This window comes from Telmatherina bonti, assembly GCF_933228915.1.
Source record: "Telmatherina bonti genome assembly, chromosome: 2".
Classification (NCBI taxonomy): domain Eukaryota; kingdom Metazoa; phylum Chordata; class Actinopteri; order Atheriniformes; family Telmatherinidae; genus Telmatherina; species Telmatherina bonti.
The window spans coordinates 21,179,091-21,206,590 of NC_136620.1; the positions used below are offsets into that span (position 1 = coordinate 21,179,091).

Sequence of the window (27,500 nt, forward strand, 5' to 3'; positions counted from 1 at the left end):
ATTTTAAAGCTCTATAAGCTTGTCTAACTATAGTTTTCTCAGTCTGCTCTCTGTTGTGTATAAAACACTAACCTAAATAAAAATAAAACTACTACTCAGTGTACTTGTTTACAAAAGTGTCTTTTTCTTCACAACATTTGAGAGCAGATCACTTAAATCGAATAAACTAGTGGTAGTTAAGATGATCAACATCTTATTAAAAAGTGCATATGAAATTCATGTTTCATTTTTGCAATTTATATTTTGAAAAAGCCTGAGAAAAAAATTCTCATAATATATCAGAAGGATCCTGGCCCAATAAAATGTATTCAGGAACAGTCCTGTTTGTCCAGTGATTTGGTGTATTTTCCATTGTTGCTGGCAGGATGGGGTTGCATTTGTGGTCGGGCTGTTGGACCCCTGCTCTCAGTCTCAGCATGAGACTAAGGGCACCTTATAAGATGATGCATAGTGATTGTCAGATACAAACGACTGCATTATGTAAGCCTGGCAGCATGGCAGTTTTATTACTGCAGCTCATTTACAATCCTGCTGGAGTCCTTGCTAAGACCACATCAGTCCAGCTATTTAATGAGTGAGAGCTGAAAGTGGACATTGTGCTCACTGTTAACATGGTTGGGTACACCTCAACAATTGTTTGGGGGGGGGGGGGGGGGGGGGAGGCTAATTAGCCAATCACATGGCAACAACTTGATGTATTCAGGCAGGTAGACATGGTCCAGATGAAATATTTAATGTTCAGAGTATATGCATGAGAAATAGAGATTTAAGTGACTTTGAACAGGGTATTGGTCTGAATATTTGAGAATTGGCTGTTTTGCTGGGATTTTCACACAAAAGAAGTGCAGAGTTTGCAGAAAATTGGTTAAAAAGGGAGAATATCCTGTGGGCTGCATTTTTCTGTATGGATGGGTTAAGAAATTATTAATTGATCTGAAATACTTTAAACTGAATTAGTCTTATATCTATTCATGAAACTCAGTTTTTTTTTTATTTTTTATAAATGTTTGCGTTTATGAATATACTTTAGTGTGATTAGATTAAATCAAATCAAATTTTTATTTAGAAAGAACTTTTCCACAGAGCAACACAGTGCTTTACATAGTAAAACCAGTTTATTCATATTAAAACAACCCATTTAAAATATTCTAGTTTTTCTTTCACACACATAAACATGAATATACACACACAGACTGAACATTCACCTTTAAACTTTTTAGCAGTTGATCACCTTGTCCAGTGCATTTATAGCTAAAGATAAAACTGGTTGCAAGAGCTATGTGTCAATGTGCAAACATGGCACTGTATACAGTTCTGTGTAAAACAACAGCCTGGCCTCTTAAAGAAAGGTCGAGCAGGAGCAAGATTTGCACAGCACATCACTTGTGTCGCTACAGAGTTTGCTGTAAGAAGCTGCCTGTTTAGTTGTGAGTGTTTTTGCTACAAGTTTTAGCAATAAATGCCACAAAGCTCTTCTAGTTCCAGCAGAGTCCCATGTCTGCATCAACAGCTAACTCTGAAGCGAGCTGTCGCTTCACACAGGAGTGTCCTGAGCTCGATTTGTTGGTGAAAGCAGGAAAGTCTAATGGCTGTTTCAGTCAAAGTTTCACAATAGCTAAAGCAGCAGATCAGAGCAGCATGGTTGCTAAACTGTAAACGAAATGTTGCTTCAGGCACATAAGGAAAAGGCAGACAAATGAAGGAAGTCACTGAATTTGTTGTTGTTTAATTCTACTGCTGGTGCAGTGTTTAGATCACCTGGCAAAGCAGCTGCTCTATAAACCTAGTCCGCCAACGTTCAATCCCCGTGTCTCCCTGACACACTTTGTCATCTACCTACTAAACAGTAAAGGACTCAAGAGCCCACATGATGTTAAAAAGATAACAATAAAGAAATCAAATAAAAAAAAATACTTGTGTAATGAACACACACACAGTATACAATTACATGTTTTACATTTTCCATAAATAGAATAATATAGAATAAAACTAACACGTTATGATTATCTCACACAATAGTATAAAAACATGCATCAGGATGTCACATGCGAATAAGGTGCGTTACTAATGGAAAGCAGAGTCATTACAGTAAATTTCCTTAAAATTATTGATACGTTAGTTAAGAGAAGTATTACGTAAAATGGTAATTAACTGTTATGGCTTAAAAGTCAATGTGTGTGAGTGTGTTATTAAAGACAAATAAAAAACTTTTGTTTACTTGGAAAAACAGGTTTTAGCCAATAAAAATGTAATTTTAACCTGCTGTGGTCTTGAAAAAAAAACTGGCCATTGCATCAAGTCACATTTCCTAAACAACAGCTAAAGACACAGGATCTGCAGTCTTTGTAGACATTTTGGAATCATATGGCTTAAATGGATCCAATATTCTTTGTAGGTTTTATTTATATCAGATCAGGAAGATATTTAGAGTGACTCCACTGAAATGGTCTGCATTCGTTAAAAGTTACATTTTTGCTGTCCTAAATATTTTCTTTATTCCCAGCATTTCCAGCTGTGAACCTGAGTGAAACAGTGACTAAATGTAGACGTATTTTAAATAATGTTGAAATATTTCAGAAGTGCATGTAGATATTTTGTACCAGATTATTATCTGAACACTCCAAGATATCTGATTTTGATGTTTATGTACACTGACTCAATGTTTCATTAAAAAAAAAAAAAAAAAAAATCCAGCAAAACATATTTGGGATACGTTGGAACAGGAGCAATACTGAACAAAATCTCTCACGAATGTTTTCAATAACTTGTTGAATTCAGAAATACGGTAGGTCCGAAGGCATAAGGGAACCAACCAGGTATCAGCAAGGTGGACCTAAGAAAGTGGCCGGGCTTTATTTTATTTTATTTATTTTTTTGTCAAACTGTTATTGACCATAAATAAAGATTATAGCTGTAAACCACTCTATAAAATACATCAGTGCAAAAACATACGAAGAGCCAAAGTTTGAAAAACTGCTTAACAACTTCTGTGTTGCATCAGCGAAGCAGGCTGCTGATGACTACAGTCATAAACTGTCATAAGAGAGTTGCACGTTAAAGAGCGTAATAAGTGGACATAGTTCTGGAAAATTTATCTGAAAAGCTTTTGATGAATGCTTGAAAAGTAAAATGCACACTGGAGGTTTGTTATGCAAGTTATGACTGGACAGATTTGTGGTTTAGTTCTAGCTTAAGCCATGTTGCCATGTCAACAGCAAACAGCCGCTTGGATGCTATAGAAAATGAAAAAATCTGCTTTGGGTTTATGTGAATGGAATTATGCTGTTGTGATTGTCAGGAGAAAGTTCAATTATGTTTATGTTTCTGTTGCATTTTTCATGTATACAGATGAAATAATTGTACTGAAGATGTGGGAGGAGATTTTCATGTTTTCTCTGACAGTATGCTACGGTTGAAATCTTTGTAAACAACAAATTGTTTCACTGTTAACAGTGCATCACTTGTAATTCTTAAAATCACATAGAAAAGGGGCCTTTATTAAAAACAAAGGGAAACAGAAAATAACCTCCTTATATTTTATTACTTATGTGCTTTTTATTATTTTTTTTTGACTGAAGATGTAATTAGAAAACTCCATTTTGCAGTGATAATTGGTAGAGCAACCACATGTAATTTAAATATTTTAGTTTTTAATCAAAATTTTGAGCTACAGTCATCTCGTGTTTCTGGATCCAATTTCTGAAAGAATCGGGTTTCCATTGCGCTGCTGACCTTACACCCTCACCATTTGGAGTCGTAGATGTGGGAGTAGTGCAGCGCTTTCTCAAATTATTCAATTTAATGGAAATGTTTTCAACTGGTTGCTCAACTGGTTGCGCAGGTTCTCCTCAGGGCCAGCAAGATGGTGTCCAAATGTTAATCTGTGAGGGGAGAAGTTTCTGGGCTGACACAGAAACGTTTAATAACCTGGATGCTGGTTACAGCTCTTGTTACTTGCTACCTCCAAAGATGTCCTCTGCTTTCTTTCTGCTGCAGCTTGTTCTGTGTTGATCAGAAGCACCTGAGGATTCTGCTTTATCTCCACATCTCAGGTTTCACCCAGCCGTTGTGTAACCCATCCTACTGGGTTTCTCCCTGCCTGGTCACCATCATCATTATCTCAACCCCCCTCTGGGAAGGGGCTCCCCCAACAGCCATGCTACAACGTGGTTTGTGATGTTCGAGCCCTGCAAGGCACCACGACCAGTGGGAAAACGGGGTCAGAGTCCCAAAAAGGTTCCTCGCTTTGTGGTGGGCTGTGAAGATGATGAGCAAAACATGGGTCAAATGGAGGCAGGTATGAAGAAGGAGATGTTTCGTGAAGAGGACATGGAGGATGATGAAGATCAGTTGGTAAGTAATAGTTCTAAATGGAGATTTTTGCAAAGCAGACTAAAAGTTTTTTTTGTATGTATGTTTTTTTTTGTTTGGGTAAAACAAGCATGAATATAAGAATTTTAATTAGCTGATAATTATGAACAGAATATGTCATATTTAGGCACCAGGCAGCAAACAAGCCTGGATACAAAAACAGAAAAACTTTGTCTGAAACTGAATAGCAGAAAAAGAAACGGGAACAAAAGTATCCGACCAGGACGAGAACAAACCAGCAGTAAAAGCTATTGTAAGGCTGCTGAGCTGATTTGCTCCGATGTTAGTCTAAAAGAGAGGTTTCCAAACTTTTTCTGCAGGGCCTCCTTTTCACTGATGACAATCACGTCAAGACACCCCCCCCCCCCCCCCCCCCCATCCCCCATCCCAAGTCACATGAACCAAAGAAACATGCTAAGAAATGTGTCATCAGTTTAGTGGCTGCAGACAGTGTAGTTCACTGTTGTTAAAACTGTCAGTATTTTTATCTATTCTTCTGCTGCTGTGAAACATATTAAACCAGGAATCTCTGCAAACTACTTCAGGTGAGCCGAGTTTTCAATGAGACAGATCCTGCTTTAGTAAAACAGCTCTGCTATGATAGTTGGTGTTTTATTTTTAAGTAACCAACAGGTTTTTCATTGTGTTCAGGATGAAAAGTTCCCAAGTGGTGTTGGAATTTGTTCGGCTTCAAATTAGTCCAGTGTCAAAACTCCATGTTTTATTTAGCCTTGCTGTGCCCCGTCCCCGTCCCCGTCCCGTCCCTGTCCCCGTCCCCAACTGGGATCTTTAACAAATTGGGAATTACTGCTCTAACAGATAAAAGTGTGATAGTTAATTACTGAGTTTATTAAGTTCATTCATAAATTTTAACGGTCGGTAGACACCTCTGGTTTCTTTTAGGATTAACACCATGATGAGATATTGTATATAGAAAATGTATTTGTTATTAAAATATTAAAAGTTGAAATGGAAGCGGGGATATCCATTTACTTTTCTTTTGATAAATGTGTGATACCTTGCAAGACTGATAACAGGGACATTTTCAGGCTTTAAATGGAGTTACTCCTATCCTATTGAGGGGCTTGCTTGAGGGGCTCTGAACCCAAAGAGCTCATTCCCCACATAGAGACATTGCAGTGCAGATCAAACCCACTCCATCAGATGAGGGAAAGGTAATTTAAAGTTATGCCTGAGGAAAGGTTTGGTCGGTTGTTATTGATCCTTGCCACATTTCTCTGTCTTCTGAACGTCATCGTCCCCGTCCTCTCCACCAGCCATCAGAGCGACAGATTGTTGTGGGCATATGTTCAATGACAAAGAAGTCAAAGTCAAAGCCCATGACTCAGATCTTGGAGCGACTTTGTAAGTTTGACTACATCGATGTAGTTATCTTTCCCGAGGAGGTGATCCTGGAGGAACCGGTGGAGAAATGGCCCCTCTGCGACTGCCTCATCTCCTTCCATTCCAAAGGTAAAATTTACAAACATCCTTTTACACAAGGGGCCATCTGGTCTAGTAGTTTCATGTTCTAGATGGTTTTCTTTATCGACTTCAACTACTACTACAGTACATTCATAACACTGATCACTCTACAGGTACATAAATACCTGTTTCATGTAGAAACTCAGTGTGTGAACTTGTCATAAAGTCACTCTGCATTGAAGTCTTGTTTTGATATGAAAGAAACTATCATATTCGGTGTCCAGTTAAAAGAAAAAGCATTTTCCTCCCAAAGTGATACATTTTTTGTGCTGTCTTGACAAATTGAGTCCCCATATTTTAAAAAGCCTGCTAGATTTGTGTCAGGCTGACAAAAAACCCAAATAACCCCAATATGTACTCTACATGCAGAGCTCAAATTGTAGGATTATCATATTTGAAAGACATTTATCTCCAAAGAAAAAGAGATGTGTACAAATCATCCAACTGACCTGAAAAAAAACTTTCCCAGATATCTATATTATTGATTTGGCTTCTCTTGCTAGCATTTAGAGGACGGGAGGGAATGTTTCAGGTTTTGCTGATGCACTCGTTGTCCTCTGCCTGTTTCAGTTGCATTTAGACCTTCTTTCACTGCTTGTTGCTTCCTTGATGCTTCACCTAAAATCTGCTCCAGACATGCTTAACTAAAGGAGAAGCAATGAAGGAAAAACATTAAAGATGGTGAAATGAGGGTTTTACATATGAAAGAGCTGTAATATCTGAGCCACTCTTCACTTTTGAATGTGAATACCATAAAAACAAAGCCGAGTCTACTTTGAACTTATTTTGATCACATCAATGCAACTTGAATATGTTTTAATAAACAACAAAAATAATAGTCTGCATCAATATGCGCATATTTCCTTACTAAACTGTGTTTATATATAAACAAGAGTCACAATATGTTTAAGTAATTTATCCTTCCTCTGTGTTTGTTTTTTTTTCTTATATTTTTAATTACATATTTGGAGGATTACAGATATGTGGAAACATGTTCAGTGTTGCTACTTTAAACTGAAGAGAGGAAAAGCTGATATTTAACAAATATGTACAGCATAACCATTATGTGTCTTTACAAGCAGAGCATTATTACACCCTGGTGTTTATTTTAATAAAAACTCTACCAGATAATAAATTAAAAGTTGTATTAAAAAGAATAGCTGTTTTTCAGAACAGGCTTTATTGGCAGCTTATTACTGAACAGTGTTTTGCTTTGTTTCAGAAGCTACTATTTCATGCTATAATAACGCATCTTGAAATATATTTTCTTCTTATTTCAGGTTTTCCTCTTGACAAAGCTGTGGAATACGCCAGGCTCAGGAATCCACTTCTCATCAATGATCTCAACATGCAATATTTTATTCAGGACAGGTACAGTTTCAGCAGATAAAACACACAGTTAAAAGAAAATGAAAAACTTTACATAGTTTTTAAAATGAGTAAGCGCTAACACCATCAGAACACTGATGGATACACAAGCTGCATGTATAAGACCTAATGGTGTGGTGAACTTCTTAAATAAATAAAGTTCTGCAAAAACTGATATCAAGTCATAGTGATAACAATATGTGTGAACACAGACACAATGAATCTGCATCATCACAAAGTTCTGGCAACATCTATACTCTTATTCTTTTTTTTCATTTTTTTTTCATACTTTCGCTGTGTTTTTTATGTCAGTAAACTCAGTTAGGAGTTCATTCTTGCAGCAATTAACAGATGAAATGGGGAAATTTGTGTCATTGACTACTTGACCCTCATGCAGAGTGCAAACCACCAGTTTATTTGTTGTCCTCTTTCTGCTATTAAAAAACAGCATCTGTCAAGTTAATCCAGAATTTGCTCACACACATTTTTGCTGTTTTCATATGTTTATTTCCCAATAACAACAGATGCTGATAAATCAGCTTTTACATAGTTTTCTGCACATGCTAGTAAGGTTTTAACATATCAGGATCGCTCTGATAAAACTGGCATGAAATTCATAACCAATATTTATTTCTGGCCATTTTCTTGCTGTTTGTGTTGATCAGGATGAGGAGAAGCATTTGGCAATGCAGTATTTGTGTAGGCATGTGATAGTGACTTTCACTTTGTACAAAATTCTATCAGCCTAAATAAATCCTAAATCTAAATCCTAAAAAACAAACAAAAAACTCCAATATTGCTAATAATATTAATATTGGATATTGGTATTGACCGAAATTTTAATATCCTTATGTCCCTACTGATATCACCTCAGATATAGTAACACAAACTAGCAATTATAAATTCAGTACCAGTTTGCTCTTAGTCTTTGACTCACTGATTTTTAGAGTCACAGATGATATCTGCTTCTGTGTCCAGGCGAGAAGTGTATCGTATTCTCCAAGAAGAGGGCATCGACCTACCTCGTTATGCTGTGCTAAATCGAGACCCTGGCAATCCTGATGGTAAGCAGGGTTTAAAAAGATTAAAAACATAAAACGTGTTGTAGGCAAAACACTGAAGTACAGACATTATCTCACATGATAATTCTTTTCACTGTTTTTGTACTCCAGCAGCGAAAGCATGCAGTGGCGTTGCTGCTTTCACACACACTTTTTCGAGGCTAGTTTTGTGCTAGATTTATTACTTAAGTCTAACCTTGTGTAGAGTGTAACTTGGTGGAGGGGGAGGACCACGTTGAGGTCAACGGGGAAGTATTCCCTAAACCTTTTGTGGAGAAACCGGTTTCTGCGGAGGACCACAATGTCTACATCTATTACCCAACATCTGCTGGAGGGGGCAGCCAGAGGCTCTTCAGAAAGGTAACTGATGTAATAACTGGTTACAATTACATGTACAGTAATAATGTAACTACTGACTTTAGATTAACTAAGAAGCTATGCTGATTATGATGTTTGCAAGAGTTGAATATGTGATATTCCTTCCTGTTAGATGTCACAGAGCAGTCAGATAAATAAATCACTGTAAATTAGCTTAACGGATAATAATTGATGGTTCACAGACAGGGTCTCTGACTGCTGGGTATTTTACTTTGAATCATTATTGATCCAAAGTATTCCTAGCAAACCAGTTGTGCCACTGGTCTTTGACACTCTCACCGTCTCTTTGCTATAGATAGGGAGTCGCAGCAGTGTGTACTCCCCAGAAAGCAGCATACGAAAAACTGGAGCCTACATCTACGAGGAATTCATGCCAACTGATGGCACTGACGTTAAGGTACTGTGGAAGTGAACGTGCTTATTATCCGTTTTATATCTCATTGCAGTCATTTTTGAAAACGATTCCTGCTGTTGGATCCTGCAGTTTTCCAGTAAGTGACTGTGGAAATTTAATATCAGGTTTACACGGTGGGCCCAGATTATGCCCATGCTGAGGCTAGAAAGTCTCCTGCGCTGGATGGGAAGGTAGAAAGAGACAGTGAGGGGAAGGAGATCCGTTACCCAGTCATGCTGACAGCCATGGAGAAACTGGTGGCCCGGAAGGTCTGCCTGGCTTTCAAGGTAAGCTGGAGTCATATTAATCTCCAGTGAATCACGTGAAAAACTAACAAAAAGACTCAGGTTTTAGTTAGTTAGAAAATGTGTATATATATATATATATATATATATATATATATATATATATATATATATATATATATATATATATTTCTTTTCCACATTGCAGCCGCCTGAATTTTCATGATGTCTAAGTTTACTTGAACTCTCTTTTTTTTGTGATTTTTTTTTTTAAATTTATTTTTTTTTTAATAGCAAACAGTATGTGGGTTCGACCTGCTCAGAGCCAACGGCCATTCCTATGTCTGCGATGTGAACGGCTTTAGCTTTGTCAAAAACTCAATGAAGTACTACGATGATTGTGCCAAAATCCTGGGGTAGGTGACCTTATATTAGATTAGTCTGTAACTTTTTGAGGTCTTAAATGCAATTAGAAACAGCCAAAACAGAACAACTAGCAGCAAAGCCTGCACTGAACTCACCTCGTCACAAAGTATAACTTCAGCATTAAGCTGTAAAGTTTTAGTTTAGCCAGAAGTCTGGATGGCATTGAAGCTCATTCATTTTAGTTTTATCCCTCAGTTTGCTCCTGTGCAGCCAGAAGATGGAACTGAAGCTTTAATACTAAAGACCCGATCATTTTACAGACCTATTATCTGTTTTGATGGACACACATTCAGCTGGACACACGATAAGCTAGCAAAACTCTTTTAGAAACTCAGCCAAATGTCCTCTTGCTACAAAACAGGAAGGAGGACGCTGCAAGCAACAGGATAACGGAAACGGTTTTTAGCTTAAACCTGTAAATATTGACTCAAAGTCTAAATAAAGCTGACTTCAAACCAGATTCCGCTTGACTTTGTAAGAGTTTTATCTCTGATCTCTGTCCCTCCAGGAACATGATAATGAGAGAATTAGCCCCCCAGTTCCACATCCCCTGGTCCATCCCTACAGAGGCTGAAGACATCCCTATTGTCCCAACAACTTCAGGAACCATGTACGTACTGAAAATCAAAGCTTTTCAGCTTGAAAACTACAAAAAAAAGTGCTTCTGGTATATATAAGTATATATGAAATTGATTTGATCCTGAATTCTGTCTAAAAATAGTTAAAGTACTTACATTTTTTGCATACAAATGAATCAATTTAAAGAAATTTAGTAGTTTGCATAATTTAATGTTGAGCAAACGGCGATTCACTTTTTAAATGTCAGCTTTCATAGCATACCATTTTCAAGCTCAAAGTTAAAGGTCATTGCATTTATACAGCATGTGGAGAACAAAAATGAAAGTAAAAGTTCTTGTAAAAACAAGGCATTTAATTCATATGCTTAAATTTGTATCTTTTGGATCTTTTGCAAACATGTATATATTAGAGTTAGAAATTAACAGTACAGCAAAACAGATTTTTACTGGATGACTAATGTTTACTGTTTCATGTTTATTTTATTTTATTTTCATTATAGCCCCTGTTTTTTTTACATCGCCATCCCTCTTTATTTAATTTTGTCAGGATGGAGCTGCGGTGTGTTATTGCTATTATCCGGCACGGGGATCGAACTCCAAAGCAAAAAATGAAAATGGAAGTCCGACATCCTTTGTAAGTCCTTTTGATTCAAGTTTAAGTGCTCTTGCTTACTTACTCTCAATAAAACTTTCATCTTTTATATCCAGCTTCTTGTCAAATCCTTTTTGTGTGACAGAACTCGTTCCGTACAACTCTGGCTGAAAAACAGTAAAGATTAGTTTAAAGAGATGTTCGTGTATCGACTCATTAATAATGAATGTGAGATGGTGACATGTACACCAGTCCAGATAGAATTACTTGGATGACATGTTCTCATCCCTTTTACTCAGAAGATACATGATCTGCTCTGTTTATCTCGAACAGATTCTTTGAATTGTTTGAGCGGTATGGAGGATACAAGACAGGCAAGCTAAAGCTAAAAAAGCCAAAACAGCTGCAGGTGAGTCAGAATGATTCGTACATCCTTCTTCCTCTCTCCATGTTCACTCTCTTCCTCTTATTTCTTAAAACCCCTCAAAGAAGCAGGATCCAAAACTGTTCCATTGTTTAAAGTTTTTTAAATGGCAAACTGTCTTTATAGTCTGAATGTTTTAGCTGTCTGAATCCACTCAATCTGCATCCAGCTTGTCACTACTGTCAACAATTATAAAACATTTTGGAAACTCACATCTTCATCATTTGTGTTTATTTTTCTGTACTTTTCCACAAGCATTTATAAAGTTCACCAGAGCTTTCATGAGGGTGTTTATTTGCTCTGGGTAGATGAAATGAAAGAAGTCCCCAGTTAAACGTGAAAGCTGCTGTGTTTCCAGGAAGTGTTAGATATTGCCCGCCTGCTGCTGGTTGAACTGGGCCAGCACAACGATTGTGAGATTGAAGAGAAGAAATCCAAACTGGAGCAACTGAAGACCGTCTTGGAAATGTGAGTGGCACTTCACATGAGACATGGACTCTCACCAAGACACACACTGTAATTCATCCCACCCTCATGTTTCCAACCATCATCATTCAGTCTGCAGCATCTGTGTTTCATCTCTCAACACTTTACCAGGGTTACAAGTCATCTCTTTTTCATACAACCAGACATGTTCACCATGAAACACCCCCTTCCTCTCTCTCGTCTTGACTTTAACTCTTTGTTTTTTCTTTTCTTTCCCTTCAATCCTTTTTTTTCTCCTACCCACCCATCCGTCCTGTTTTTTCTCCAAAAGGGAATCCAGCTTGAATGACAATCAGTACGCACACTCTCCCTTCTCACTTTAAAGGATGAGGTTTTACTACCCTCCTTTTTTCATAGTCAACGTGGGCTGTGTGTACAAAGTATTAGGAAACTTGAAAACCTTTCACAGATCAGTCGGGTTTCTCTCAGTAAAAGCTGGGCTTTTCACTGATTTCAACCTTCAAAATAGTAGTTTAAGCACTTCAAACAGGATGAAGTACGACCTCAAATCCAATGAAATTGTGACGTTTTCTAGAACATAAATAAAAGCAGAACACAATGATTTGCAAAGTCTTTTTAATCTATATTCAACTGAAAACACTACAAAGACAAGATGTTTATGGTTCAAAGTGAATAAACTTTTCTTTTTTGTAAATATCCACTCATTTTGAATTTGACGGCTGCAACAGGTTCTAGAAAAGCTGGAACAGGAGCATGTTTACCTCTGTGTTACATCACCTTTCCTTTTAACAACACTTAATTTGATGTACAACTTAAACTGCTCAACAGTCCGAGGAGGTCTCCATTGCTGTATTTTACGCATCACAGTGCACCACATATTTCCAATGGGAGACTGGTCTGGACTGCAGACAGGCCAGTGTAGTATTTGCACACTTTTACTATTAGGCCACACTGTTTTAAAGCATACAGAATGCGGTTTGGATTGTATTGGTGAAATAAAGAGATGTAGCTTGGATGCAACATATGTTCCAAAACCTGTATGTACCTTTCACAATAAATGTTGCCTTCACAGATGTGCAGATTACCCATGCCGTGGGCACTAACACACCCCCATACCATGTTATACAGACACTGGTTTTTGAACTGTGAAAACAATCTGAGAAATCCTTTTCCTTGCTTTTGAACGACTTAGCCATTCAGGGATGCTCTTTTTATGCCCAGTCATGACACCCACCTGTTTCCAATAAACCTGTTCACCTGTGGAACGTTCTAAAGGTGCTTTTGAGCATTTTTCAACTTTCCCCGACTTTTGTTTCTCCCTGACCCACTTTTATTTTTTTTTAACTATGTTGCAAGCATCAAATTCAAACTGTGTGAATGTTTGCTAAACATAATAAAGTTTATCAGTTTAAATATTAAATATCTTGTCTTTGTAGAGTTTTAAATTGATTATAGGCTGGAAAAAAAAAAACAATTAGCAAATCATTGTTTTCTGTTTATATTTATGTTTAGCACAACTTCAGTAGAACTGGGGTTGTAACTTATGTAGTTGTTGATGGTTCAAGAAATGTTACTTTTCAAAGGTATTCCTAATGTTTTGTACACCTACTGAATAATTTTACCTAAAATCTATTCATCTTTAAGCCATTAACATTTGACACATACACAGTCAAATGATGATTTCACTGTGTTTCTGTGTGTAGATCAGTGTGTGCTGTGTGCATGCTGTCCTCGCACATCATCTGGACTCTAAATCTCTTAATGTCCTCATTACTCCTGCCTCCTATCTGCATTTATACTTGTTCCATTGTTTTGCTGGTGCTATACTCTGTACAAACTCCACACTCAATCCCAGTTCCTTTCTTTATGTGCTGCAATTTGGGCCAATTCCTCTGTTTTAGCAGGGATAAACATGTCGCGGTGCTTATTTTGATGAGGGAGTAGTGGTCGTCAGGTATTCTTCATGAATACAAGTATTTTGTGTACCAAATAAAGAGTCCATAATATCCTTGGATAAATGGAGATGCAGCCAAGGAGGGGCATTAAGTTTAGTCTTTAGAATTGCTGGTGTCACATCCACAATGTAATTTGGTGCTAAAACAAAATGATGATCAGCCTAGCTTCCTGTAGACATCATGTGTGGTGAGTCTGCTGTGGCTAAAAAATGCCTTGTGTTTGTCTGAGTTGTCTTAATCGTCCAAATTGTGAAACTGATCAAAGTTAAGAGATTTTAATCTCATTAATAAAAATGCTTTTTATGCAATATATAATGTGGTAAAAGAGGTAATTTAAAAAAACAAAACAAAAACAGCTTACTGGGCAAATGGAGGAGCTGCTAATGCTAACTAGCTTCTAAACTTTCCGTGACGGTTTTTCTCTGTCAATTTCTAAATGAGGAGTTTTGCAATAGCAACGATGCTGTCTCTCCTAGAGCATAGATGACAAAAAAGTTGAGATACTACCACTGGCTTACACATCAAAACAGCGAGGGTCAAAACAGAGGAAGAGGATAGAGACAAGAAGCACAAGAGTGACCAAAGTAGGAAGAAAGTTTGTATATATCCGTATCAGAACAACATCCTCAGCTATTGGCTCTACCTCTAGTATTTCACTGCATACACCTCTATGTCACTATACTGTATGATACATATGTGACAGTCACATTAGCATTATGCCACAGTCAAACTTTGAATAAAACAATAAATACAAACTGCTTTACATCACAAAATCCCTTTCATTTGCAGTGGCTGATCAGATACTTTATTAGGTTGGGATGTCATTTTGTAATGCAGCCTGTACCCTTATAACACATTATATTCATCTGTCTGTGTCCAACACTTTGTAGTTAGGCTGTTGCAGTACACAGTAAACAAAGTTTATCAATGATATTGCTTCTTATGCTATAATTTTCTCTGGAGATTCAAGAGAAAAAAAGGTTACTACAACAAAAACAGTAAATGTAGTGGATGATGCACATTTCCTCTGGAGAGTTGTGAATGAGTATGAAATGTGCGTGTTATCACATGCACGTTGATTGGGAAGAGACCAAAAGAGAGAGTAGCAGTATTTCTCAATGGGAAAAACAGTTAGGGGCGGGCTTACAGTTCAAACGAATCTGTTCATCCAGCTTATGGTACAAAACTGTGTAGAATCACATATATGTCCTTTAATTTGGAGTTTCTTGTGAAGTCAAAAGAAAATGAAGAGTGAGCCAAAGATTTTATGAAATAAAATCTTCCCACTCAATCTGTTGGTTTCCTTATATAGGCTATTATGAATTGGCTTTCATTATTATTATTATTATTATTGAATTTCCCTTTCGGATTAATAAAGTATTTTTCATTTCATTCATTCATTATGTTTTTTTTTCTCTCTGTCTGTAAAGCGTCTTGAGATGGCATTGCCACAATTTGACGCTATATAAATAAAGTTGAATTGAATTGAACTGAATTGAAATAATGTTGAGAAAAGTGGCTTGTAATTGGCTTCTTAATGCTTAGCTGAGTCAGTGCATGCCAGAGTTTACAAAGATCACTCTATTAAATGTTTGTAATTGTGGGTCAGAACATTCACACACATATAATTATTACAAAATACTGCATATACAGTGAACATTTTTGCAATAGCAAGAGAGTGAAAGAGTTGCCCCATGAATCTACTTAAAGCTTCTGATATAGGGCCAATTTTTGTACAAATACAATGGAACTGGACAAGATATGGACCAGTTATTCTTTAAATGAAATATAACCAAACACAACAGGCATGGTACCATGTACCATTTATACTATGGTACAAACACAGCAAAAACACTACAAATTATCACAGCATTGTTTATACATTGAATTAATAAATGTGGTAGATATTAGTCGAGAGTAAATAAAGTTGAAGCATTAGTCAAAGCATTTTTGTGTTATTTTAAATCTTAATTTTATTTGATTCATGTCCATCTGTCAGTCCTGCTATTTATTTTTGTCAAAATTAAAGTTCATGGGGCGATAAAATCCCTAGCTGGTTTCTTGTTTCACCCAGCAGGATTGCGGTTGCCATGCATGAAGCCAAACACGAGCTGAGCTAATTTTATCTTGAGGTAATGTTGTTGCTTGAGGTTTGTGTACACCTAACACACATAGTACTGATACTATCAAAAACACCAAAATGCAAGCTTACACGTTGCAACTGGAAAACATTGGAAAAGACAGTTAATCAAATTTGCCAGGACTGATTGGCACAACAGTGGAAAAATTAATGAGGAGGACACACTATGAAGTGAATTAGTCCAATGTTCATGTGTTTGATAATGAGTGAGTCAAAGACTAAGTTTATCCTCCCGAGTGTTAGATGTTAAGTTTGTTTCTTTGCCAGCTTTTATACCATAGTAATGACCCAACCAAAGTACATCTTACATAGGATAACATTAAAGTCACCTATTATTAGTAAGTTAAAGCTGTTGCTGCTTCAGTAATGACTAAAAATGGTATACTTTGTAATGTGTGTTTTTTTTTCCCCTTTTCAAACAATAAGATACCTGTTCATTGTCCAACTTGCGCCCAGACCGGTTTGAACAAATCCTCCCAACCCAATAAGATATTCTTCCCTGATTTTCTTCCATTAAAACTTCTCACACTTGTTCAGATTTTCTGGTTTGCGCTTTCCTCTCTTGGTTTAGGGTCCATGGTGACATAACAGTGAGGTGCTAGCTCAACTGACTGTCCTAGAGAACACTATGCAAACATTAGCCAGCAGCATGTGCCAAATTCTTAATACAGCTTAACTCGATGGCTAAGTGAGAGCATTCATTTCATCTTTTTCCTCTCATGCTCACACATATACAGTTGCATACTAAATCCCTGTCTGACGTTCCAGTGGAGCTGCTGGTTTTCAAACATTTGACTCCAATGTAGCTGATGAGTGACTGAATTATCATTAAACCGTCTGCTAATACTGGCACATAACTGTATGTATAATCAGTGTGTAACATTTAAAGGTTAATGTCTTGTTCATTTTTATTTAAGCTTGTGCTGTTATAAACGTGGAATGGAAGTCAGATGTGTTCATTGTTACACATTTATACATTCTTGAAGATTGAATTAATTCTATTGTCTGTTTAAGTACTCATCAATCTTTGCCATGTATGTATTTTTATCCCTTGCCAGGTATGGTCATTTCTCAGGTATCAACAGGAAGGTCCAGCTGACCTACCTTCGAAACGGCACACCTAAAGCCTCCAGTGAAGAGGAAGGTATGAATTAGCACATTTTGTACATTGTAGGCCGTCAATACCACTAAGCTGAACTGTAAATTTCAAGTTAATGTTGGTGTTCAGATCTACTGGAAAAGTTTAATAAAAAAAAAACCAACAACTTAAAAGTACTTGCATTTGAGTACTCGTTGTACAAAGTACCAGTGTTAGTCGCAGTTCTTGTGTAAAGAATGTGGAACAAAATTTCAGATCCTACAACTTTATTCACAACATTTCTACTTTATTCTTAAAGGTGGAGTATGTAAGAAAAAAAATTAACTAATGAAATAACTACAATCATAATTAGATAGTTTTTTGAACATGTAGGCTCCAGTCTGTCCATATTCATTCATTCATTTTCTGAACCGCTTAATCCAGTTCAGGGTTGTGGGGAAGCTGGAGCCTATCCCAGCTGGCTTTGGGCAACAGGCAGGGTATACCCTGGATAGCTCGCCAGTCCATCGCACACAGGCACACAGAGAGACAAACAACCACTCACGCTGACACTCATTCCTAGGCGCAATTTAGAGTAACCAATTAACCTAACATGCATGTCTTTGGATGGTGGGAGGAAGCCGGAGTACCCGGAGAGAACCCACGGAGTACCCACGCATGCACGGGGAGAACATGCAGTGCTAACCACTGTGCCACCGTGCAGCCCTGTCCATATTTGGTGCGTTATTAAATTACAAGTTTAATTGATGACAAATGACAGAAAGCACTTTTTTTAATGGTAGGCCAACATTTAAGAAGGGTCTTTGTCATTAATTAAACTTGTAATTTAATAACACATCAAATATGGACAGACTGGAACCTACATGTTTTAAAAACTATCTAAGATTGTAGTTATTTTTTTAGTTTTTAGTTTTTTTTTTTAAATATTGAAAATCTTACATACTCCACCTTTAAAACGGTTTTTCCCCTTTTATTGTCAACATTTACAGTTTATTCTCTAAGTGAGGAAGGAAAAAAAACAATCATTATTCAAATGTTTTTTTTTAATGTGGCTCTAATAATCTGTCTTACTGACAGGTAACCTACAGTAAAATATTTAAATGTCTTTATTTGTTTGTGTTTTTAGATAAATGTTTTGGCAATAGAACTGTTGAGAATGTTAAAACTACTCTCAGCTCTGCCAAAGGGCAATTCATTTCAAGCAGCCCATGCTTGCATTGACAAACCGCCCAAGCAAAAACATGTCAGAGATGATTCATTTAAAGGTAATGTTGTCAAACTGTCTGCTGCTTTGTTTCCAGACTGTAAGAAGGAGGGTCCGTCTCTACTGCTGGTGTTGAAGTGGGGTGGGGAGCTGACACCTGCAGGCCGGGTTCAGGCTGAGGAGTTGGGCAGGGCCTTCCGCTGCATGTACCCAGGAGGCCAAGGTACCAGTCTGATACACATACACAGACATGCACAAACATATCAGCCTTTAGGTGCAGTCCGTTTTTGCTACTCGAAACGGACGTGCATAGAGCTTAAAATGGTACACATGTTGTCTAAGAGAGTTTATTTGAAAGATACAGACAACCAAAACAATTTCAATATATTTCCAGTATTTTCACGTAAACCTTTTTTTTTTATTTAATAAAATGTTCTTTTTAAAGTACTTTTCAGAATTTGAGACATTATGTAACGTCTGCTTAAAAAGCTGACATTTGACAAAGATGCATGGATTTGAGGGATATTTTAGGGATGCTGATCCAGATTTCAGGGACTTTTAGAAGCCACTGTGAAACATTTGCCCCATTAGGTGTCAATTGACTGTTGGTATTCATTTTATACTCGATGTCTCCAGGATGGATTCTGGAGACAAAATAAAAGGCAGGTTGAGGTTTAACATGCAGCCGCCTTTGTAGCTGTGTTGAGGCCAGTGCAACATCCATTTAAGTGGTTTTACTAGTTGGAAAAAAAAGTTTCTTTCTGCTAATGTTTACTATAAAGCAGGGATGCCTAAGTCCAGTCCTGGAGAGCTACCATCCTGCAGCTTTTAGATCCATCACTTCACCAACACACTTGAGTTGGTGTGCTGGAGAGATTAAGTTTCAAAGCAGTATTAAAAACATCTTAAAAGTAATTATTAATATGGTTTAACGTGACTAGTAGCAGAGACTGTTGTAATAAATGTCTGACTAAATAAGTGAACACAATAGGGCATCTACGTATTGTATTGAGTTTTACTGAATTAAAGATGTTCAGATAATCAGATGGGAAGGACTTGGAGGTAGAAGCGATTAACTTTTGATTTGAATAGTTCTTCATTTGAATAATATATAAAAAGGATAGCTATTTTAAGGTTGATATTACTCCTTATACCACCATCTAACTCCTCTTACATGCTGCCAACTTTATAGCCAGCAGGTTTGTATCAGTACAACACATCTAGATATCATGTGTGCACACACACATATTTATGTTTTTTTTATTACAGGTACAGGATTAAAAAAGGATCTAAGTTAATATGTTAAGTTTTCTCTTGGCCTTCTTACCCAGCCGGAAAAGTGTATAACTATAAGACAAACGTGTTAGTTCTTAGTTTTCTCGTGACATGATCTCCTGCTAACTGCCCTTCGGTGTGTCACTCATTTATATTCTTTTTTTCCAGGCTTTTCTTCTTAATCCTTTGTGTTATAGTGCATGCAAAACACTCCCCAAACTGCTCAACTTGTAGCAGAACTAAAAGTAAATGCAATGACGAGATGCAACCTGTCCCTTCTGTTGCTTCTTTTTCCCTTGAAAAGAAGGCAGTTTTTCTCATCCCAGCCACTGTTTTCATGCCTCTTTCTTCACCACAACTTTTTTTGTCAATTAACTCTGCTCTTCTCTTCTCACCTGTTGTTGCGCTGTGTTCACTACTAGCCGGTAATCGCCGGTCCCTTGGCTGTGAGTCCCCTATTGACTTTGGTAAGAGAAGGGTTTCCTGGCTGCCACCGCTATGCTACTCCTCTTTCATAATGCGCGTTTGTTGCTCCTTCCACTAATGCGCTCTGATCTCATCTCATCGTGATTTTGTTTAATCACACACCTGGCAACTTGTCCTGTTTGTCTGACACTGAGATTGCTGTGGACTGTTTTTGTCACTGTTAATGTGCTCTGAAGGTGATCCACACAGCAAATGTTGTTTTGTTTATTGGCCTATGGATGTACAGGCAGGTAAAGTGACAGCAGTATTGCTGACGCGGATCAGTTCACACTTATCTAATTGCATTTGTTTCCTTTTGAAAAGTCCGTTCTTTTTGGCCAAAATTGGAGCTTGAAACAAGCCTTGCCCCCCTCCATCTTTTGTAGTCAAACAAGGCATGAAAACACAAATAACACCAGGCTACCTGGCTTTACAGTGGAGAGAAATGCATGAAGCGTCAGTGTGATTTGATCTGTAGCATTAGTTTGCATCCACCCCCTGTATATGTGTTAATTGATGTATAATGAGCATGTTAAACCTCTTATGTCTTCCCAAGAGGTAATCTGAAGTATCTAATCTTATCTGCATAATGTTGTGGGTTTACTCAACATTTATTTCCTTCACTTTCACTTCATTTTATTCACAGCTTAAACCACACCAGTCAAGGGCACGTAAATGAGCTTTGGCATAATCTTACAAAGCAGTTTGGGAATAATCCATTTGAACTGAAAGTGATGTTGCATCTGTTACAGGTGCTTATGCTTAATGTTTAATGGAAATCTGTGGTACGTTTGGGTGTAATCAGCACATTTTTTTTTTTTCATCTTTCAACTACTTCACCAACTCGGCCCTATCTTCAAAAAATAATTGCACAGAACTATTTGATGCTGTAACCAGGCTAGTTAATAGTAGGCATTATGTTTTGTGTGCAATTTGTCAGGTGATTATGCTGGGTTTCCTGGCTGTGGCCTCCTGCGGCTGCACAGCACTTATCGCCATGACCTGAAGATCTACGCCTCCGATGAGGGCAGGGTGCAGATGACAGCTGCAGCATTTGCTAAAGTAACCCACTCACCTAACCTGCCAGACAAAACTTTCGCCGTTTTAAATAATTCACATCAGTACTTCAGATGCTTCAGAGATGTTCTAGTCTGCAACAATTTCTCTGGACTTTTCTCATCCAAACTATAGTGACAAATGTAGATAAGCATGTGTAACCTTTTAATCATCTGAAGTGTTTAGTGTGAACGTGTTTTTAAACCAAAACTAGAAACTCTTAAGGAGGAGAGCCAAAATAAAAAAGAAGCATCACACATCTCTATCCAAATAAGGGAGAACCAAAGTACTTAAATTTAACTAATTTATTCGGCTCACACCAGAGGTAGAAATACACTCAAATGTTTCAGCACAAATCTTTCAGCAGAATGCCTAAAAGTCTGGTGAGGACTTCCTTGTGATTGGTTTGTGTAATTAATTACGTGTTTCCATAAGTAAATCAGGTGTTATTTGCCGGAATGAAGCCACTGAAAAATGCTTGTAAACAAGAGTCTTGACCAAATTGTCAGCACATCTCCTAAACATCTCCACTCCACTCAGACATGATTGATGTTGTAAAAATAAGAAAAAAATGGTTTCATGAAGTTAAAAGTTATTTTCATTCTTTGCTCTTTATGTCTCCATATGGAATGTGTGATCTTTTCTGGTTTCCCTGTAGGGCCTGCTGGCTTTGGAAGGGGAACTGACGCCAATCCTTGTTCAGATGGTGAAGAGTGCCAACATGAACGGACTGCTGGACAGCGACAGCGACTCTCTGACCGACTGCCAACAGAAGGTGAAGGCTAGGCTACATGAGATCATGCAAAAGGACCAGGAGTTTACACAAGAGGACTATCAGAAGGTATTTGCCAAGCATCGAATCATAAGATGAAAGTTTGAATAACCTGATTTGATAAGACCAATGTTGTAATCCTCTTTTCTTAAACAAGTTCATTTGTTCAGTTTAAGCAGTTGGACGTGACTTTTAAGACTTTGTTACAGAAAATATTTAGATTATGAAAAGAGTATTAAGCTTATTGTCAAGCATGTATTGGATGATAAATGTATTTAAGTCCAGTCTAACTGTATTCTGTGACATTATCTTATCTTGTTTCTTTTTGTCCCAGTTGGCTCCGACAGGCAGTCCATCGCTGGTGAACTCCATGAAAGTTATCGAGAATCCAGTCAAGACCTGTGACAAGGTTTACACACTCATCCAGAACCTCACCTCACAGATCCGAAAGAGACTGGAGGACCCCAAGTCTGCAGGTAGCTTAAAACTTGGATGGTGGAGTGTAGTTAGCTTCACGGCTTTGGTCAGCAGGACTGAAAACACATATATACAAACTGAAAATGTGCACGTATGGTAGTTTTTGGTGGATTTGGTCATCCAATGCTTTTCATCAGACTTACAGCTTTACCACAGCGAGACGTTGGAGCTGATGCTGCAGCGTTGGTCCAAGCTGGAGAGAGATTTCCACATGAAGAACGGCCGCTACGACATCAGCAAGATCCCAGACATCTACGACTGCATCAAATATGACTCGCAGCACAATGCTTCACTTGGCCTGGAGGACACATTGGAGCTGTTTAGACTGTCTCGTGCCCTGGCTGACATCATCATTCCACAGGTTAAAAGACAGTGATGTTAAAACGCACGAATAGTTTTCTCCTGCTTTATCACAACCCTGCTTGTTATTCTTCAGGAGTATGGTATCAGTAAAGCAGAGAAACTGGACATCGCTCAGGCTTACTGTGTTCCTCTGATGAAGAAAATCCAACTGGACTTGCAGAGGACACATGAAGATGAAGCCGTCAACAAGCTGCATCCTCTGTGAGAATACAGTCACAAAAACAAACACATGTGGCTACGTGGCTACATACGTTCTACAGCCAGGTGTTTCTGAAGGTTCTCAGAGAGATAATTATATTATTTTCTGTCTCCTGGCATTAAGGTATTCCCGGGGAGTTATGTCTCCTGGTCGTCATGTCCGCACACGGCTCTACTTCACCAGCGAGAGCCATGTCCACTCTCTGCTCAGCATGTTCCGTTATGGAGGACTTCTGAATGTACATACTTATTTTTTCAACTATATTTTTAGTTTATTATTTGCAGTTGGCATCACAGCCAGAAAAGAGGAGAGTCTCTCTGAACATGTTTGCATTTGTGTTTTTTTAAACCAGGAGGAGAAGGACCAGCAGTGGAACCAGGCGATGGAGTATCTGAGCGCTGTCACTGAACTCAATTACATGACACAAATTGTCATCATGCTGTACGAAGACAACAACAAGGTCAGTGTCCTGAGTGCTGTTCTACTCATCCATACTACTTCATATACAACTTGTCTGATGCCTTCATGGGCTCTTTGTTGTGTGTTTGTGTACATGTGCTGAACAGGACCCGTCCTCAGAGGAGCGCTTCCATGTGGAGCTTCACTTCAGTCCAGGAGTCAAAGGGTGTGAAGATGAGGAGAACGTGCCCCTCGGCTTTGGTTTCCGCCCTGCCTCGTCAGAGGTCTGTCAATATGTGTGTTTTGGTGATGCTAACCTTTTGCATTGCATGTTGGTTTAAATATGTGCTTGTTGAAATATATGTGTATTTTTTTCTTTGTTTATTTCTATACTGACAAAATGCTGTTGTGCTCCAATTTCTTCATTTACAAGTTTTCTTCTTAATTTTAGATATTTACAATGTCAGGAATTAAACTCAACTTTTCTGAATCTTTGTAACAAATCTGAAAATCTTTCACTTTTGCAAATGTTTATTTATAATTCTTCACTAAACATGAGTCCATGGTTAAATCCTGTCCTCTAGCTCTGCCACTGCTGCTCATGGTAGTTGTAAGGGTTTCACATTAGATAGGCTCTAGGATATTTCTTTTCTTTTTCTTTTTCTTTTTTTTTCCTAGCAAAAAATTGAGTCATTCTCTCTCATGGACTGTAAACTTGCTTCCTTTTGCAACCAAAGCTGTTGTCCACACTGATTGTTTTTCCTTTCTCCTGGCCAGCAGGCAACATGAATCTTTATTTATTTTTTTTATCTGTTATTCTCTATAGTGTTTGAAGCAGGCTGACAGCAAAAGTCAATTCGATTATATTCAAATTTTGTTTATATAGCACATTTAACACAACGTCCGTTGACCAAAGTGCTGAATAAAATTAAAATCAAGTGAAAGTATGGATACCATGATATCAATAAAAATATCTTTTGTTTAAAAAAACATACTACGAGGACAACAGGTAAAACCCAGAAAAACAGGTATAAACAACAATAAAAACCAAGTAAGAGGGAAAAAAAATGAAGTCAGCAGACATGTAAATTAGAATAAATAAATAAATAAAAATAGCCTAGATATCCAATTAGCTAAGTTTGAAATGCCAGGGAGAAACAATGGGCTTTTAACCTGGACTTAAACTGCTCTCGGGAGCTTGTGGCCCTAACAGAGAGCGGAAGGCTGTTCCACGGTCTAGAAGCTGCCACTGAAAAAGCTCCATCTCCTCTAGTTTTGAGCCTGGTTTTAGGCACTGCCGACAGGAGCAGATCTGCAGACCTTAGGGCTCTTGACGGAGCGTAGGGCAGCAGGAGCTCAGTTAAATTAGGCAGGGCCATAAAATGCAAACATTTAAAAACAATTAATAAAATCTTAAATTGGACTCTAACAGTCACTGGGAGCCAGTGAAAGGAGGCCAGTAGAAGAGTAATGTCGTCCCATCGCTTGGTTTTTGTTATGAGGCGGGTTTCAGCATTCTGCAAGCGCCGGAGGGATCCTTGGACCAACCCGATGTAAAGGGAATTACAATAATCTAATCGTGTTGTGATGAAAGCATTAAATGCTTTTTCAAGGTTCCTTGCAGAGGGATGGGACTAGGATGACAGAGGACCAATAACCCTGTCATGTCCATGCAGAGGGTTTGTTTGACCAAAAAAAAACAATTTCTATTTTATTTTGATTTAAGTTTAGAAAATTAGCCCCCATCCATGAATGCACATCAACACACTGAACAGCCACTGCTGTGTGGGTGAACGTTAGAAGGCAGATCAGTTCAAGTTCTGTCCATTGAAATAATGGAAATCAACTCAGGTGGGTTTTGTTGGACAAAACTGTTAGAAATGTTAATCTTTTCCTTCTCCAACTAATCAGAATGAAGACAAAAAGCCCAACCAGGGCAGCCTAGAAGATCTTTCCCAGGATCAAACGGACCAAGCTCTTCCTGTCTCAGAGCCAATAAACATCCGAAAGTCTCCCATGATCCGCAGTCGCAAGACAGGCTCCATGGAGGTACCACTCTGTACTGTCTCAGCTGTAAGAGGAATGCAATGTTAACACTGGTATCCAAGTGTTTCTCTTCACCTCGCTTATATTGAGTGGTTGAACACCTTTATTTATGTTTAAATGTATGTGATCATATTATTGACATGAATGGGAGGCAACTGGCCCTGATTCATGAAGGTAACCATGTCAGTATTAACTCCTGGTCTCTATGGCCCCCCTCAGGTCCTCTCTGAGACTTCTCCCACTCATTCCTCCAAAGGCTGCACGTCGCATCGACTTTTCCAGTCATCGACTTCACGCCAGTCTCCTGACATCAAAGCAGCTGGCGGCCTAGGTGGGCATCCCATTTCTGATATTTATGTATTTGGTACTTGTGTGTGTGTGTGTGTGTGCGTGTGCGTGTGCGTGTGCGTGTGCGTGTGCGTGTGCGTGTGCGTGTGTGTGTGTGTGTGTGTGTGTGTGTTTGTATATATGCCAACGGACACCCTGACGGCAAGGCAAATCTATTTCCAGCTGTCATCAATGTTATCCAAAAGCAATTGCTTATTTTTCTTCCTCTTCACTCTCACTCGTTTCACATCTTTCTCTCTCTTTTTTTTTTTTTTTTTTTTTGATGTGCTGGTTTTTTCTCTGTTTCCATCAACCCCCCCCTCCTTTTTCCGGTGGTCACATAGCTTCCACCCCAGCTTAGCTTTGCAGCAAACTGGATTAGACTCCAAACTATGCAGGCAAGAGGTCAGTGGGGAGGAGCTGTGTTCACAGCCAGCTACAGGATTTCTGCTGTCACATGGTGCTCAGAGATGTTCTGATGTCTTCCCTCCACAATCAGCTGACTACAAACAGAGAATGCAGTACATGCATTTATTTCTCAGTTCAATGTATTCATAGTATAAATTGATGCCAGAGGATCAAACTAAATCATAAAGCTCACTGGTCACTGGTGCTTTTATCTTGGTGTGTTTATAATAAAAGAGTAGAAACCAAAGATTTATTAATTGACTTGCTTTGTGAAGCAATAGTCCATGTTAACAATGAGGACTACAAATTATACAGTACTTGTTTCAGTTTGAGTCTTGCTGTTAATATAATTAAAGTTAAAATTCATACCAACAGGAAATGGCACAGAACTTTGTCAAAAAATATCTCTTATGTATAACATAGAATTTGTCTATCCAAATAGTTTTATTTTTATTTCAAGCTTTTAGAGGCACTTTTATTTCCTTTTTGCATTACAGGATAACACTCCACTTCAACACTCAGAAATAAAGATTAAAAAAATTCAGTTCAGTTGAATTCTGTTTTGTTCTAGATGAACGAGCCAGTCCAAACAATTTAGCCTGTCTGGTGACCAGTAGCACCTTCTACGCAGATTTATAAGCACAGGAGATGTTGGTTTTGTTTTTCCAATAAGAAAGTGTGAATAGAAGTTTATCACAGCTAATTTTCATATAAATATATCAACTGCATTTAGTTTTTTTATTTTTTTATTTTTTTTACTCTCAATGTCAATAAAACATCACCCTTATAAAAAGGTTTTTATTGTTGTTCCAAACACTTTTTCATGCCTGACCCTCTGCCCTAAGAGAGGACAGTACAAAGTAAAAATGCCCCAAAGCTCAAGGTTTTTTTGGGTTTTTTTTTGAGACATCATACCCATTTAAATAAATCTTGAAGGACTTGATTTGATCCCCACTATGTGTACAGTTCCAAAGGAATGTAACCTCTAACGACTGAGATGGTGTCACTCACAAGCATGAAAGGCTATCGTGTAAATCAAGACGTGTGGAGCAAACCATAAAGCATGACCGTGAGAACAGACGATGGAAACAATTTCTGTCATGTGTGCTTCACTGGGAGTTTGGACAACATTTCAGTGCACCTTAAAACACCAAGACATATGTGATAATAAGGTTTGAAAAGCACTACGTCATTAAATATTAAAGGAATAAAAAGTCTTGCATGAAAGTTCAGATCAGTTGAATTTCTCTTGTTTGCACAGTGAAGATTCAAAATTTCAGTCAGATATGAAGGATCGAAACAAAGCCTATGAAACAAAAGGTTTAGCGTGTAGATGTGTGTTCCCAGTTTAATGCTGCCTTTAATCATCATTCACTCAGTACTTCATTATCAGACTTCTGAAAACAGCTCACAGCTCAAAGAATTTCCATGTAAAGTCTCTGTTTAGTCTTTGAGTGCACCCTGTTGCTTTGTTATGGACAGTAATTATGAGATTGTTAGGCGATTGACTGTTCAACACCAGCAACACTGACCTTAGAAATCAGAC

At 38.0% G+C, this 27,500-nt stretch overlaps 1 protein-coding gene across 7 annotated transcripts in view; it reads left to right on the forward strand.

The window, feature by feature from the left end:
• Positions 1–27,500, forward strand: part of ppip5k1b (diphosphoinositol pentakisphosphate kinase 1b) — a 51,365-nt gene that overhangs the window by 4,341 nt on the left and 19,524 nt on the right. For 4 of the 7 annotated variants that reach the window (XM_079250734.1, XM_079250731.1, XM_079250736.1 and 1 more), the window contains exons 2-27: positions 4,053–4,353; positions 5,649–5,844; positions 7,137–7,227; positions 8,203–8,288; positions 8,491–8,645; positions 8,959–9,060; positions 9,183–9,344; positions 9,597–9,718; positions 10,237–10,338; positions 10,854–10,940; positions 11,232–11,307; positions 11,681–11,790; positions 12,080–12,103; positions 16,923–17,008; positions 18,265–18,390; positions 19,865–19,909; positions 20,848–20,969; positions 21,622–21,804; positions 22,070–22,211; positions 22,350–22,573; positions 22,649–22,776; positions 22,898–23,012; positions 23,127–23,234; positions 23,341–23,457; positions 25,085–25,222; positions 25,439–25,550. In XM_079250734.1, the coding sequence (XP_079106860.1) occupies positions 4,177–4,353; positions 5,649–5,844; positions 7,137–7,227; positions 8,203–8,288; positions 8,491–8,645; positions 8,959–9,060; positions 9,183–9,344; positions 9,597–9,718; positions 10,237–10,338; positions 10,854–10,940; positions 11,232–11,307; positions 11,681–11,790; positions 12,080–12,103; positions 16,923–17,008; positions 18,265–18,390; positions 19,865–19,909; positions 20,848–20,969; positions 21,622–21,804; positions 22,070–22,211; positions 22,350–22,573; positions 22,649–22,776; positions 22,898–23,012; positions 23,127–23,234; positions 23,341–23,457; positions 25,085–25,222; positions 25,439–25,550 (3,136 nt within the window). In that variant the 5' untranslated portion in view covers positions 4,053–4,176. The remainder of the gene's footprint in view (positions 1–4,052; positions 4,354–5,648; positions 5,845–7,136; positions 7,228–8,202; positions 8,289–8,490; positions 8,646–8,958; positions 9,061–9,182; positions 9,345–9,596; positions 9,719–10,236; positions 10,339–10,853; positions 10,941–11,231; positions 11,308–11,680; positions 11,791–12,079; positions 12,104–16,922; positions 17,009–18,264; positions 18,391–19,864; positions 19,910–20,847; positions 20,970–21,621; positions 21,805–22,069; positions 22,212–22,349; positions 22,574–22,648; positions 22,777–22,897; positions 23,013–23,126; positions 23,235–23,340; positions 23,458–25,084; positions 25,223–25,438; positions 25,551–27,500) is intronic. The other 3 variants (XM_079250735.1, XM_079250733.1, XM_079250737.1) reach the window with 2 other exon arrangements.